Below are 17,830 nucleotides of genomic sequence, written 5' to 3'. Positions count from 1 at the left end.
CCTAACCTATCCTCAATCCTATCCTATCCTCAATCCTATCCTATCCTCTATCCTATCCTATCCTCTATGGTATCCCATCCTCTATCCTATACTCTGCTCTATCCTATCCTATCCTCTATCCTATCCTATCCTCGAATCCTATCCTATCCTCAATCCTATCCTATCCTCTATCCTATCCTATCCTCTATCCTATCCTATCCTCTATCCTATGCTCTATCCTCAATCCTATCCTCTATCCTATCCTATTCTCTATCCTATCCTATCCTCTCTCCTATCCTATCCTCTATCCTATCCTATCCTATATACTATCCTATCCTCTATCCTATCCTATACTCTATCCTATCCTATCCTATCCAATCCCCTATCCTATTCACAATCCTACCCTATCTTCTATCCTATCCCATCCACTATGCTATCCTATCCTCTATCCTATCCTATCCTCTATCCTATCCTGTCCTCGAGCATATAATATCATCCATCCTATCCTATTCTCTATCCTACCCTATCCTATCCTCTATCGTATCCTATCCTCTATCCTATCCTATCCTCTATCCTATCCTTTCCTCTATCCTATCCTATCCTCCATTCTATCCTATCCTCCATCGTCTCCTGTCCTCTATCCTATCCAATCCCCTATCCTATCCTCTATCGTCTCCTATCCTATATCCTATCCAATCCCCTATCGGATCCTCTATCCTATCCTATCCTCAATCCTATCCTATCCTCAATCCTATCCGATCCTCTATCCTATCCTATCCTCTATGGTATCATATCCTCTATCCTATACTATGCTCTATCCTATCCTATCCTCTATCCTATCCTATCCTCTATCCTATCCTATCCTCAATCCTATCCTATCCTCTATCCTATCCTATCCTCTATGCTATCCCATCCTCTATCCTATCCTATGCTCTATCCTATCCTTTCCTCTATACTATCCTATCCTCTATTCTATCCTATCCTCTATCCTATCCAATCCCCTATCGGATCCTCTATCCTATCCTATCCTCTATCCTATCCTATCCTCAATCCTATCGTATCCTCTCTCCTATCCTATTCTCTATCCTATCCTCTATCCTATCCTATCCTCTATCCTATCCTATACTGTATCCTATCCTATCCTCTATCCTATCCTATCCTCTATCCTATGCTATCCTCAATCCTATCCTATCCTCTATCCTATCCTATCCTCTATGCTATCCCATCCTCTATCCTATCCTATGCTCTACCCTCAATCCTATTCTCTATCCTATCCTATCCTCTATCCTATCCTATCCTCAATCCTATCCTATCCTCTATCCTATCCTATCCTCTATGCTATCCCATCCTCTATCCTATCCTATGCTCTATCCTATCCTTTCCTCTATACTATCCTATCCTCTATTCTATCCTATCCTCTATCCTATCCAATCCCCTATCGGATCCTCTATCCTATCCTATCCTCTATCCTATCCTATCCTCAATCCTATCGTATCCTCTCTCCTATCCTATTCTCTATCCTATCCTCTATCCTATCCTATCCTCTATCCTATCCTATACTGTATCCTATCCTATCCTCTATCCTATCCTATCCTCTATCCTATGCTATCCTCAATCCTATCCTATCCTCTATCCTATCCTATCCTCTATGCTATCCCATCCTCTATCCTATCCTATGCTCTACCCTCAATCCTATTCTCTATCCTATCCTATCCTCTATCCTATCCTATCCTCAATCCTATCCTATCCTCTATCCTATCCTATCCTCTATGCTATCCCATCCTCTATCCTATCCTATGCTCTATCCTATCCTTTCCTCTATACTATCCTATCCTCTATTCTATCCTATCCTCTATCCTATCCAATCCCCTATCGGATCCTCTATCCTATCCTATCCTCTATCCTATCCTATCCTCAATCCTATCGTATCCTCTCTCCTATCCTATTCTCTATCCTATCCTCTATCCTATCCTATCCTCTATCCTATCCTATACTGTATCCTATCCTATACTCTATCCTATCCTATCCTCTATCCTATGCTATCCTCAATCCTATCCTATCCTCTATCCTATCCTATCCTCTATGCTATCCCATCCTCTATCCTATCCTATGCTCTACCCTCAATCCTATTCTCTATCCTATCCTATCCTCTATCCTATCCTATACTCTATCCTATCCTATCCTCTATACTATCCTATCCTCTATCCTATCCTATACTCTATCCTATCCTATCCTATCCAATCCCCTATCCTATTCTCAATCCTACCCTACCTTCTATCCTATCCTATCCTCTTTGCTATCCCATCCTGTATCCTATCCTATGCTCTATAATCAATCCTATTCCCTATCGTACCCTATCCTCTATCCTATCCTATACTCTATCCTATCCTATACTCTATCCTATCCCATCCACTATCCTATCCTATCCTCTATCCTATCCTATAATCTATCCTATCCCATCCACTATCCTATCCTATCCTCTATCCTATCCTATCCTCTATCCTATCCTATCCATTATCCTATCCTATCCTCTATCCTATCGTATACTCTATCCTATCCTCTTTCCTATCCTATCCTATCCTCTATCCTATCCTTTCCTCTATCCTATCCTATCCTCTATTCTATCCTATCCTCCATCGTCTCCTGTCCTCTATCCTATCCAATCCCCTATCCTATCCTCTATCGTCTCCTATCCTCTATCCTATCCTATCCTCTATCCTATCCTATCCTCTATCCTATCCTATCCTCTATCCTATGCTCTATCCTCAATCCTATCCTCTATCCTATCCTATTCTCTATCCTATCCTATCCTCTCTCCTATCCTATCCTCTATCCTATCCTATCCTCTATCCTATCCTATCCTCTATCCTATCCTATCCTCTATCCTATCCTGTCCTCGAGCATATAATATCATCCATCCTATCCTATTCTCTATCCTACCCTATCCTATCCTCTATCGTATCCTATCCTCTCTCCTATCCAATCCTATGTCCTATACTGTATCCTATCCTATCCTCTATCCTATCCTATACTCTATCCTATCCTATCCTCAATCCTATCCTATCCTCTATCCTATCCTATCCTCTATCCTATCCTATCCTCTATCCTATCCTATCCTCAATCCTATCCTATCCTCTATCCTATCCTATCCTCTATGCTATCCCATCCTCTATCCTATCCTATGCTCTATCCTATCCTTTCCTCTATACTATCCTATCCTCTATTCTATCCTATCCTCTATCCTATCCAATCCCCTATCGGATCCTCTATCCTATCCTATCCTCTATCCTATCCTATCCTCAATCCTATCGTATCCTCTCTCCTATCCTATTCTCTATCCTATCCTCTATCCTATCCTATCCTCTATCCTATCCTATACTGTATCCTATCCTATACTCTATCCTATCCTATCCTCTATCCTATGCTATCCTCAATCCTATCCTATCCTCTATCCTATCCTATCCTCTATGCTATCCCATCCTCTATCCTATCCTATGCTCTACCCTCAATCCTATTCTCAATCCTATCCTATCCTCTATCCTATCCTATACTCTATCCTATCCTATCCTCTATACTATCCTATCCTCTATCCTATCCTATACTCTATCCTATCCTATCCTATCCAATCCCCTATCCTATTCTCAATCCTACCCTACCTTCTATCCTATCCTATCCTCTTTGCTATCCCATCCTGTATCCTATCCTATGCTCTATAATCAATCCTATTCCCTATCGTACCCTATCCTCTATCCTATCCTATACTCTATCCTATCCTATACTCTATCCTATCCCATCCACTATCCTATCCTATCCTCTATCCTATCCTATAATCTATCCTATCCCATCCACTATCCTATCCTATCCTCTATCCTATCCTATCCTCTATCCTATCCTATCCATTATCCTATCCTATCCTCTATCCTATCGTATACTCTATCCTATCCTCTTTCCTATCCTATCCTATCCTCTATCCTATCCTTTCCTCTATCCTATCCTCCATCGTCTCCTGTCCTCTATCCTATCCAATCCCCTATCCTATCCTCTATCGTCTCCTATCCTCTATCCTATCCTATCCTCTATCCTATCCTATCCTCTATCCTATCCTATCCTCTATCCTATGCTCTATCCTCAATCCTATCCTCTATCCTATCCTATTCTCTATCCTATCCTATCCTCTCTCCTATCCTATCCTCTATCCTATCCTATCCTCTATCCTATCCTATCCTCTATCCTATCCTATCCTCTATCCTATCCTGTCCTCGAGCATATAATATCATCCATCCTATCCTATTCTCTATCCTACCCTATCCTATCCTCTATCGTATCCTATCCTCTCTCCTATCCAATCCTATGTCCTATACTGTATCCTATCCTATCCTCTATCCTATCCTATACTCTATCCTATCCTATCCTCAATCCTATCCTATCCTCTATCCTATACTATCCTCTATGCTATCCTATCCTCTATCCTATCCTATCCTCTATGGTATCATATCCTCTATCCTATACTATGCTCTATCCTATCCTATCCTCTATCCTATCCTATCCTCTATCCTATCCTATCCTCAATCCTATCCTATCCTCTATCCTATCCTATCCTCTATGCTATCCCATCCTCTATCCTATCCTATGCTCTATCCTATCCTTTCCTCTATACTATCCTATCCTCTATTCTATCCTATCCTCTATCCTATCCAATCCCCTATCGGATCCTCTATCCTATCCTATCATCTATCCTATCCTATCCTCAATCCTATCGTATCCTCTCTCCTATCCTATTCTCTATCCTATCCTCTATCCTATCCTATCCTCTATCCTATCCTATACTGTATCCTATCCTATCCTCTATCCTATCCTATCCTCTATCCTATGCTATCCTCAATCCTATCCTATCCTCTATCCTATCCTATCCTCTATGCTATCCCATCCTCTATCCTATCCTATGCTCTACCCTCAATCCTATTCTCTATCCTATCCTATCCTCTATCCTATCCTATCCTCAATCCTATCCTATCCTCTATCCTATCCTATCCTCTATGCTATCCCATCCTCTATCCTATCCTATGCTCTATCCTATCCTTTCCTCTATACTATCCTATCCTCTATTCTATCCTATGCTCTACCCTCAATCCTATTCTCTATCCTATCCTATCCTCTATCCTATCCTATCCTCAATCCTATCCTATCCTCTATCCTATCCTATCCTCTATGCTATCCCATCCTCTATCCTATCCTATGCTCTATCCTATCCTTTCCTCTATACTATCCTATCCTCTATTCTATCCTATCCTCTATCCTATCCAATCCCCTATCGGATCCTCTATCCTATCCTATCCTCTATCCTATCCTATCCTCAATCCTATCGTATCCTCTCTCCTATCCTATTCTCTATCCTATCCTCTATCCTATCCTATCCTCTATCCTATCCTATACTGTATCCTATCCTATACTCTATCCTATCCTATCCTCTATCCTATGCTATCCTCAATCCTATCCTATCCTCTATCCTATCCTATCCTCTATGCTATCCCATCCTCTATCCTATCCTATGCTCTACCCTCAATCCTATTCTCTATCCTATCCTATCCTCTATCCTATCCTATACTCTATCCTATCCTATCCTCTATACTATGCTATCCTCTATCCTATCCTATACTCTATCCTATCCTATCCTATCCAATCCCCTATCCTATTCTCAATCCTACCCTACCTTCTATCCTATCCTATCCTCTTTGCTATCCCATCCTGTATCCTATCCTATGCTCTATAATCAATCCTATTCCCTATCGTACCCTATCCTCTATCCTATCCTATACTGTATCCTATCCTATACTCTATCCTATCCTATCCTCTATCCTATGCTATCCTCAATCCTATCCTATCCTCTATCCTATCCTATCCTCTATGCTATCCCATCCTCTATCCTATCCTATGCTCTACCCTCAATCCTATTCTCTATCCTATCCTATCCTCTATCCTATCCTATACTCTATCCTATCCTATCCTCTTTCCTATCCTATCCCATCCTCTATCCTATCCTTTCCTCTATCCTATCCTATCCTCTATTCTATCCTATCCTCCATCGTCTCCTGTCCTCTATCCTATCCAATCCCCTATCCTATCCTCTATCGTCTCCTATCCTCTATCCTATCCTATCCTCTATCCTATCCTATCCTCTATCCTATCCTATCCTCTATCCTATGCTCTATCCTCAATCCTATCCTCTCTCCTATCCTATTCTCTATCCTATCCTATCCTCTCTCCTATCCTATCCTCTATCCTATCCTATCCTCTATACTATCCTATCCTCTATCCTATCCTATACTCTATCCTATCCTATCCTATCCAATCCCCTATCCTATTCACAATCCTACCCTATCTTCTATCCTATCCCATCCACTATGCTATCCTATCCTCTATCCTATCCTATCCTCTATCCTATCCTATCCTCTATCCTATCCTGTCCTCGAGCATATAATATCATCCATCCTATCCTATTCTCTATCCTACCCTATCCTATCCTCTATCGTATCCTATCCTCTCTCCTATCCAATCCTATGTCCTATACTGTATCCTATCCTATCCTCTATCCTATCCTATACTCTATCCTATCCTATCCTCAATCCTATCCTATCCTCTATCCTATACTATCCTCTATGCTATCCCATCCTCTATCCTATCCTATGCTGTATCCTCAATCCTATTCTCTATCCTATCCTATCCTATATCCTATCCTATACTCTATCCTATCCTATCCTCTATCCTATCCTATCATCTATCCTATCCTCTATCCTATCCTATCATCTATCCTATCCTCTATCCTATCCTATCCTCTATCCTACCCTATCCTCTATCCTATCCTATCCTCTATCCTATCGTTGCCTCTATCCTATCCTATCCTCTATTCTATCCTATCCTCCATCGCCTCCTGTCCTCTATCCTATACAATCTCCTATCCTATCCTCTTTCCTATCCAATGCCCTATCGGATCCTCTATCCTATCCTATCATCTATCCTCTATCCTATCCTCAATCCTATCCTATCCTCTATCCTATCCTATCCTCTATTATATCCTATCCTCTATCCTATCCTATCCTCAATCCTATCCCATCCTCTATCCTATCCTATCCTCTATCCTATTCTATACTCTATCCTATCCTATCCTATCCAATCCCCTATCCTATCCTCTATTCGATCCTATCCTCTATCCTATCCTATCCTCTATAATATCGCATCCTCTATCCTATCCTGTCCTCGATCATATAATATCATCCATCCTATCCTATTCTCTATCCTACCCTATCCTATCCTCTATCGTATCCTATCCTCTATCCTATCCAATCCTATATCCTATACTCTATTCTATCCTATCCTCTATTCTATCCTATCCTATCCTCTTTCCTATCCTATCCTCTATCCTATCCTATCCTCTATCCTATCCAATGCTCTATCCTATCCTCTATCCTATCCTATTCTCTACCCTATCCTATCCTCTCTCCTATCCTATCCTCGATCCTATCCTATCCTCAATCCTATCCCATCCTCTATCCTATCCTATCCTCTATCCTATTCTATACTCTATCCTATCCTATCCTATCCAATCCCCTATCCTATCCTCTATTCGATCCTATCCTCTATCCTATCCTATCCTCTATAATATCGCATCCTCTATCCTATCCTGTCCTCGATCATATAATATCATCCATCCTATCCTATTCTCTATCCTACCCTATCCTATCCTCTATCGTATCCTATCCTCTATCCTATCCAATCCTCTATCCTATACTCTATCCTATCCTATCCTCTATTCTATCCTATCCTATCCTCTTTCCTATCCTATCCTCTATCCTATCCTATCCTCTATCCTATCCAATGCTCTATCCTATCCTTTATCCTATCCTATCCTCTATCCTATTCTATACTCTATCCTATCCTATCCTATCCAATCCCCTATCCTATCCTCTATTCGATCCTATCCTCTATCCTATCCTATCCTCTATAATATCGCATCCTCTATCCTATCCTGTCCTCGATCATATAATATCATCCATCCTATCCTATTCTCTATCCTACCCTATCCTATCCTCTATCGTATCCTATCCTCTATCCTATCCAATCCTATATCCTATACTCTATTCTATCCTATCCTCTATTCTATCCTATCCTATCCTCTATCCTATCCAATGCTCTATCCTATTATATTCTCTACCCTATCCTATCCTCTCTCCAATCCTATCCTCTATCCTATCCTATCCTCTATCCTATCCGATCCTCTATCGTATCCTATCCTCTATCCTATCCTATTCTCCATCCTATCCTATCCTCTATCCTATCCTCTCTCCTCAATCCTATAATATTCTCTATCCTATCCTATACTCTATCCTATCCCACCCACTATGCTATCCTATCCTCTATCCTATCCTATCCTCTATCCTATCCTATCCTCTATCCTATCCTATCCTCTATCCTATCCAATCCTATGTCCTATACTTTATCCTATCCTATCCTCTATCCTATCCTATTCTCCATCCTATCCTATCCTCTATCCTATCCTCTCTCCTCAATCCTATAATATTCTCTATCCTATCCTATACTCTATCCTATCCCACCCACTATGCTATCCTATCCTCTATCCTATCCTATCCTCTATCCTTTCCTATGCTCTATCCTCAATCCTATTCTCTATCCTATCCTATCCTATATCCTATCCTATACTCTATCCTATCCTATCCTCTATACTATCCTATCCTCTATCCTATCCTATACTCTATCCTATCCTATCCTATCCAATCCCCTATCCTATCCTCTATTCGATCCTATCCTCTATCCTATCGTATCCTCTATCGTATCCTATCCTATATCCTATCCAATGCTCTATCCTATCCTCTATCCTATCCTATCCTCTATCCTATCCTATTCTCTCTCCTATCCTATCCTCTATCCTCTCCTATCCTCTATCCTATCCGATCCTTTATCGTATCCTATCCTCTATCCTATCCTATTCTCTATCCTATCCTATCCTCTATCCTATCCTCTCTCCTCAATCCTATAATATCCTCTATCCTATCCTATACTCTATCCTATCCCATCCACTATCCTATCCTATCCTCTATCCTATCCTATCCTCTATCCTATCCTATCCTCTATTATATCCTATCCTCTATCCTATCCTATCCTCTATCGTATCCTATCCTCTATCCTATCCTATCCTATCCTCTATCGTATCCTATCCTCTATCCTATCCAATCCTATATCCTATACTCTATCCTATCCTATCCTCTATTCTATCCTATCCTATCCTCTTTCCTATCCTATCCTCTATCCTATCCTATCCTCTATCCTATCCAATGCTCTATCCTATCCTTTATCCTATCCTATCCTCTATCCTATCCTATCCTCTATCGTATCCTATCCTCTATCCTATCCTATTCTCCATCCTATCCTATCCTCTATCCTATCCTCTCTCCTCAATCCTATAATATCCTCTATCCTATCCTATACTCTATCCTATCCCATCCACTATCCTATCCTATCCTCTATCCTATCCTATCGTCTATCCTATCCTATCCATTATCCTATCCTATCCTCTATCCTATCGTATACTCTATCCTATCCTCTTTCCTATCCTATCCTCTATCCTATCCTATCCTCTATCCTATCCTTTCCTCTATCCTATCCTATCCTCCATCGTCTCCTGTCCTCTATCCTATCCAATCCCCTATCCTATCCTCTATCGTCTCCTATCCTCTATCCTATCCTATCCTCTATCCTATCCTATTCTCTCACCTATCCTATTCTCCCTCCTATCCTATCCTCTATCCTATCCTATCCTCTATCCTATCCGATCCTTTATCGTATCCTATCCTCTATCCTATCCTATTCTCTATCCTATCCTATCCTCTATCCTATCCTCTCTCCTCAATCCTATAATATCCTCTATCCTATCCTATACTCTATCCTATCCCATCCACTATCCTATCCTATCCTCTATCCTATCCTATCCTCTATCCTATCCTATCCTCTATTATATCCTATCCTCTATCCTATCCTATCCTCAATCCTATCCCATTCTCTATCCTATCCTATCCTCTATCCTATTCTATACTCTATCCTATCCTATCCTATCCAATCCCCTATCCTATCCTCTATTAGATCCTATCCTCTATCCTATCCTATCCTCTATAATATCGCATCCTCTATCCTATCCTGTCCTCGATCATATAATATCATCCATCCTATCCTATTCTCTATCCTACCCTGTCCTATCCTCTATCGTATCCTATCCTCTATCCTATCCAATCCTATATCCTATACTCTATCCTATCCTATCCTCTATTCTATCCTATCCTATCCTCTTTCCTATCCTATCCTCTATCCTATCCTATCCTCTATCCTATCCAATGCTCTATCCTATCCTTTATCCTATCCTATCCTCTATCCTATCCTATCCTCTATCGTATCCTATCCTCTATCCTATCCTATTCTCCATCCTATCCTATCCTCTATCCTATCCTCTCTCCTCAATCCTATAATATCCTCTATCCTATCCTATACTCTATCCTATCCCATCCACTATCCTATCCTATCCTCTATCCTATCCTATCGTCTATCCTATCCTATCCATTATCCTATCCTATCCTCTATCCTATCGTATACTCTATCCTATCCTCTTTCCTATCCTATCCTCTATCCTATCCTATCCTCTATCCTATCCTTTCCTCTATCCTATCCTATCCTCCATCGTCTCCTGTCCTCTATCCTATCCAATCCCCTATCCTATCCTCTATCGTCTCCTATCCTCTATCCTATCCTATCCTCTATCCTATCCTATCCTCTATCCTATCCTATCCTCTCTCCTATCCTATCCTCTATCCTATCCTATCCTCTATCCTATCCTATCCCCTATCCTATCTTATCCTCTATCATACCCTATACTCTATCCTATCCTCTATCCTATCCTATCCTCTATCCTATCCTATTCTCTATCCTATCCTACCCTCTATCCTATTCTATACTCTATCCTATCCTATCCTATCCAATCCCCTATCCTATCCTCTATAATATCGTATCCTCTATCCTATCCTGTCCTCGATCCTATAATATCATACATCCTATCCTATTCTCTACCCTACCCTATCCTATCCTCTGTCGTATCCTATCCTCTATCCTATCCAATCCTATATCCTATACTCTATCCTATCCTATCCTCTATCGTATCCTATCCGCTATCGTCTCCTGTCCTCTATCCTGTCCAATCCCCTATCCTATTCTCTATCGTCAACTATCCTATATCCTATCCAATCCTCTATCCGATCCTCTATATTATCCTCTTTACTATCCTGTTCTCTATCCTATCCTATCCTCTATCCTATCCTATCCTCTATCCTATCCTTTCCTCTATCCTATCCTATCCTCTATTCTATCCTATCCTCCATCGTCTCCTGTCCTCTATCCTATCCAATCCCCTATCCTATCCTCTATCGTCTCCTATCCTCTATCCTATCCAATCCCCTATCGGATCCTCTATCCTATCCTATCCTCAATCCTATCCTATCCTCAATCCTATCCTATCCTCTATCCTACCCTATCCTCTATGGTATCCCATCCTCTATCCTATACTATGCTCTATCCTATCCTATCCTCTATCCTATCCTATCCTATCCTCAATCCTATCCTATCCTCTATCCTATCCTATCCTCTATCCTATCCGATCCTCTATCGTATCCTATCCTCTATCCTATCCTATTCTCCATCCTATCCTATCCTCTATCCTATCCTCTCTCCTCAATCCTATAATATTATCTATCCTATCCTATACTCTATCCTATCCCACCCACTATGCTATCCTATCCTCTATCCTATCCTATCCTCTATCCTATCCTATCCTCTATCCTATCCTGTCCTCGAGCATATAATATCATCCATCCTATCCTATTCTCTATCCTACCCTATCCTATCCTCTATCGTATCCTATCCTCTATCCTATCCAATCCTATGTCCTATACTGTATCCTATCCTATCCTCTATCCTATCCTATACTCTATCCTATCCTATCCTCAATCCTATCCTATTCTCTATCCTATCCTATCCTCTATGCTATCCCATCCTCTATCCTATCCTATGCTCTATCCTCAATCCTATTCTCTATCCTATCCTATCCTATATCCTATCCTATACTCTATCCTATCCTATCCTCTGTACTATCCTATCCTCTATCCTATCCTATACTCTATCCTATCCTATCCTATCCAATCCCCTATCCTATCCTCTATTCGATCCTATCCTCTATCCTATCGTATCCTCTATCGTATCCTATCCTCTATCCTATTCTATACTCTATCCTATCCTATCCTATCCAATCCCCTATCCTATCCTCTATTCGATCCTATCCTCTATCCTCTCCTATCCTCTATAATATCGCATCCTCTATCCTATCCTGTCCTCGATCATATAATATCATCCATCCTATCATATTCTCTATCCTACCCTATCCTATCCTCTATCGTATCCTATCCTCTAACCTATCCAATCCTATATCCTATACTCTATCCTATCCTATCCTCTATTCTATCCTATCCTATACTCTTTCCTATCCTATCCTCTATCCTATCCTATCCTCTATCCTATCCGATGCTCTATCCTATCCTCTATCCTATCCTATCCTCTATCCTATCCTATCCTCTATCGTATCCTATCCTCTATCCTATCCTCTATCCTATCCTCTCTCCTCAATCCTATAATATCCTCTATCCTATCCTATACTCTATCCTATCCCATCCACTATCCTATCCTATCCTCTATCCTATCCTCATCCTCTATCTTATCCTATCCTCTATCCTATCCTATCACCTATCCTATCCTATCCATTATCCTATCCTATCCTCTATCCTATCGTATACTCTATCCTATCCTCTTTCCTATCCTATCCTCTATCCTATCCTATCCTCTATCCTATCCTTTCCTCTATCATATCCTATCCTCCATCGTCTCCTGTCCTCTATCCTATCCAATCCCCTATCCTATCCTCTATCGTCTCCTATCCTCTATCCTATCCAATCCCCTATCGGATCCTCTATCCTATCCTATCCTCAATCCTATCGGATCCTCTATCCTATCCTATCCTCAATCTTATCCTATCCTCAATCCTATCCTATCCTCTATCCTATCCTATCCTCTATGGTATCCCATCCTCTATCCTATACTATGCTCTATCCTATCCTATCCTCTATCCTATCCTATCCTCTATCCTATCCTATCCTCAATCCTATCCTATCCTCTATCCTATCCTATCCTCTATGCTGTCCCATCCTCTATCCTATCCTATGTTCTATCCTATCCTTTCCTCTATACTATCATATCCTCTATTCTATCCTATCCTCTATCGTCTCCTATCATCTATCCTATCCAATCCCCTATGGGATCCTCTATCCTATCCTATCCTCTATCCTATCCTATCCTCAATCCTATCGTATCCTCTCTCCTATCCTATTCTCTATCCTATCCTCTATCCTATCCTATCCTATATCGTATCCTATACTGTATCCTATCCTATCCTCTATCCTATCCTATCCTCTATCCTATCCCGTCCTCAATCCTATCCTATCCTCTATCCTATCCTATCCTCTATCCTATCCTATCCTCTATCCTATCCTATCCTCTATCCTATCCTATCCTCTATCCTATCCTGTCCTCGAGCATATAATATCATCCATCCCATCCTATTCTCTATCCTACCCTATCCTATCCTCTATCGTATCCTATCCTCTATCCTATCCAATCCTATGTCCTATACTGTATCCTATCCTATCCTCTATCCTATCCTATACTCTATCCTATCCTACCCTCAATCCTATCCTATCCTCTATCCTATCCTATCCTCTATGCTATCCCATCCTCTATCCTATCCTATGCTCTATCCTCAATCCAATTCTCTATCCTATCCTATCCTATATCCTATCCTATACTCTATCCTATCCTATCCTCTATCCTATCCAATCCTCTATCCTATCCTTTCCTCTATCCTATCCTATCCTCTATTCTATCATATCCTCCATCGTCTCCTATCCTCTATCCTATCCAATCCCCTATCGGATCCTCTATCCTATCCTATCCTCAATCCTATCCTATCCTCAATCCTAACCTATCCTCCATCCTATCCTATCCTCTATGCTATCCCATCCTCTATCCTATACTATGCTCTATCCTATCCTATCCTCTATCCTATCCTATCGTCAATCCTATCCAATCCTCTATCCTATCCTATCCTCTATGCTATCTCATCCTCTATCCTATCCTATCCTCTATCCTATCCTATCCTCTATCCTATCGTATCCTCTATCCTATCCTATCCAATCCCCTATCCTATCCTCTATCCTATCCTTACCTCCATCCTATCCTATCCTCAATTCTATCCTATCCTCTGTAACGTCCTAAAAATCCCCGAGCTATACCAGATCATATTCCATTCGACACCACAGCATTTCCCGAGTCATTTGCACAAGTCAGCATTCCCCGAGCATTCACCTCGACACCACAGCATTTCTCGATACACGCGTACGCAACAGCATTAGTCAAATCACATCCGCCTGATTTCGAAAGCCCCCCAAAAAATGCATTACTAATCAATAAGGTCAAGCTATAAGTATGGGAACATTCCCAGGGCAGTCAATCTTGGCTGAACCTCCGTTTTGTAACTTTGTCTTAAATAAACTTATACTTTTTGTCAGTAAAGAACGGGATAAAGAGCTGGGTAACTCCCACTCTCCTTCTTTCAAATATTTTCACCCAGTTTACGTCACATTTTGGCGATCCTGCCAGGATAGTGCAAATCGATCTTCAAGTAAACCAACGACAACTCTACTACGGAAGAGCCACTCCTTGGGACTACGGTCAACTCTGAAGACAACTGCACTATAACGAATCCAGTGAACCAGTCGATTTGGAGCTTTCTACGGAACCGCCCCGTGCTACGGCAATCACTAAGGTAAAACTCTGGCTTCATTTATTTATTACCGCGTAAGAGGTAGTAGCATCAACAGTCAAGATTCAAGACGACGAAAAGGTTACAATAATGACAAAGAACGGAGAACAAGCTTCAACCTCTACAGGTGTAGACCCCAATCTAAGAGCAATCCTAGATGCTATGCAAAAGCAAAACGAACGACATGAAAAAGAAATGTCGGAAGTTCAAAGGCAATTCGTGCTACTAACGAAACAAGCTGACGAAGAAAATAAAAAACGTATTAGGGAAATAGAGATCCTCGGCAAGAACCTCGCTGATCTACGAATGGGCGTAAGTATTAGAACAGTGACAACTGACGAGTTCGGATCCCTAATAACGGGCGACGATGGTGCAAGTACAGCCATACAACAAGAACGAGCTGAACAAACCACCACAACTCGAACAGCACCACCGATAGTCACAATCAATAATGATGTGAACGATGAAGCTTCTGAACGAACAACAGACTGTACTCCAACGCTACGAGCCAAGGATGCTATACGGTATATTCCAACGCTAAACGGAGATGACGATATTGGGGTAGAAGATTTTATTAAAGAAGTACGTTCCATGCGCAACATGTGCACCGAAAAAGAATTGCTATTAAAAGCCATTAAAGTAGAGAAAATCATTGGGAAAGCGGCCCAAGGGATACGAAATTTACAAATAGAATCTTTTGGTGAACTATACGAAGCGTTACGATCAAACGTGGCAACTCAGGTAACCACAGACGAATACAGCGAGCAACTGCGGGAAATCAAGCAAGGAAAAGAAGAAAGTGTACAGAACTTTAACATCCGATTCAGACGCGTATTGAACAAGCTAACATATGCCATTACCAACGAATATCCGCAACCAATAACCAGGCGCATAATGATGGAAGCAACAATGAAGAAAGTGAATAGAATCTATCTGAAAGGACTCAGAAGAGAAATAGGACGAACGCTTTTGGCAAACGAACCTCAATCTTTAGCCGAAACCGAGAAGAAAGCAGCGGAAATCGAACGCTATCTACGAGAAGAGCAAAACGAATGGAAGCGACCAGCAGCATCACGATCGGAACGAGCAGTGAACACCAACCGCTTCGCTAATCAACAACAACCAAGACGCTACGACGAGCGACGACCTACGGTACGAACAATCGCGCAGTCAGCAGCAGCAAACAGCTTCAGGCGCCTCGAACGAACACCATTAGCTGAACACGCAGCAATAAAATGCTTCAAGTGCAATCGCTCGGGACACATAGCCAACCAGTGTCCGAATGGAAATTTTCCACCAGCCAGCCAGCGAAACCTACCACCACGGGTAAACAGAGTAGAGATCGAGAACGGCCAAGAATTCGAGTCAATACAACAACAGGAAGACTTCTTACCACCACATTCAATACATCAGGAGGAAGACGGATACACCTCATCGACACAGGAACAGGAATAAATTTAATTAAAGAATCAAAAATTAATAGCGTTATGAACAAAACAGAACCGCGAACATTTTTTATGGGACAAGACCGTTACACTACAGACAGATATGTTAAAATTCGAATCTTTGACCAATCACATAAATTCTTTGTTATACCAGACGACTTTCCTTTAATAGAAGACGGAATCATAGGGCTACCTTGCTTAGAAAAGTACCAATATGAAATCTCTAATGATAAAATCAAGCTTAACGACAATGTGCTATATTTTCAGAAACCAGCTACAGTACAACCAGGAGAAGTCAAAGTTCAGACAATCTATCTCGAAGGCAGACCAACGCGAGTATGCTTCTTCAACTTTGGTGAGACAAACAAAGATATCTCTAACCAAATTTATAACATAAACGACATAGACCAAATTGGGAAATTCAAAGCCATAGTGAGAACAAGTCATATAGAGAAAAACCTTCGCGAACCTATTGAGAAAATTTTAATCCATTACTTAGACGTGTTCAACTTAGAAACCGATACCCTACCCTGTACTAACCTTGCTAAACACACTATAACTTTGAAAGAAAATAAAATCATTAACGCTAAATCGTATAGACCTCCGGAATGTCACAAGCTCGAAATCGAGAAGCAAATGAATGACATGCTCAATAAGAAAATTATCGAAGAATCGGATTCGCCATACAACTCTCCTGTATGGGTGGTACCTAAAAAGGCAGATGCTTCAGGAAAACAGAAATGGAGAATAGTTATCGATTTTCGGAAATTAAACGAATTGACAGACCAAGACGCTTACCCTTTACCAGACATCGACGACATACTTAGTCAATTAGGAAACGCTAAATTCTTTTCGGCCTTAGACCTATCCTCTGGTTTCCACCAAATTCCTATGGATCCTGACTCAAAAAAATACACAGCCTTTAGTACACCTCAGGGACACTTTCACTATAACAGAATGCCTTTTGGACTTAAGAATGCACCAGCTACCTTTCAACGAATGATGGACACAGCACTTAGAGGACTAGTTAATAAACACTGCTTCGTTTACTTAGATGACATAATAATTTTCGGAGACACAATAGGGAAACACAACGAAAACTTAGCTATGGTACTTCAGAGACTCAGGGAACTTGGACTAAAGATACAGCCAGACAAATGCGAATTTTTAAAACCTGAACTAGAATACCTTGGACACCTAGTAACCGCGGAAGGAGTCAAACCAAACCCTAAAAAGATACTAGCCGTAGAACGTTTTAAAGTACCTACAACACCGACAGAAATCAAATCATTTTTAGGATTATCCGGATACTATCGAAAATTCATACGGAACTTTTCAAAGATCGCTAAACCATTGACAGACTTGACCCAAAAAGACGTACCATTCCACTGGACAGACAAACAACAAAACAGTTTCGAAACCTTAA

At 41.0% G+C, this 17,830-nt stretch overlaps 1 protein-coding gene across 1 annotated transcript; it reads left to right on the top strand.

The window, feature by feature from the left end:
• The first annotated feature begins 15,049 nt into the window (after positions 1–15,049).
• Positions 15,050–16,414, top strand: LOC143363963 (uncharacterized). Its single transcript, XM_076804491.1, has one exon. It carries the CDS (start codon positions 15,050–15,052, stop codon positions 16,412–16,414), a length of 1,365 nt encoding a protein of 454 aa, XP_076660606.1.
• Positions 16,415–17,830: the final 1,416 nt, after the last annotated feature.

Source organism: Halictus rubicundus, unplaced genomic scaffold (assembly GCF_050948215.1).
Source record: "Halictus rubicundus isolate RS-2024b unplaced genomic scaffold, iyHalRubi1_principal scaffold0192, whole genome shotgun sequence".
In the NCBI taxonomy this organism is placed as follows: Eukaryota; Metazoa; Arthropoda; class Insecta; order Hymenoptera; family Halictidae; genus Halictus; species Halictus rubicundus.
This window is presented reverse-complemented; position numbering and strand designations above follow the sequence as displayed.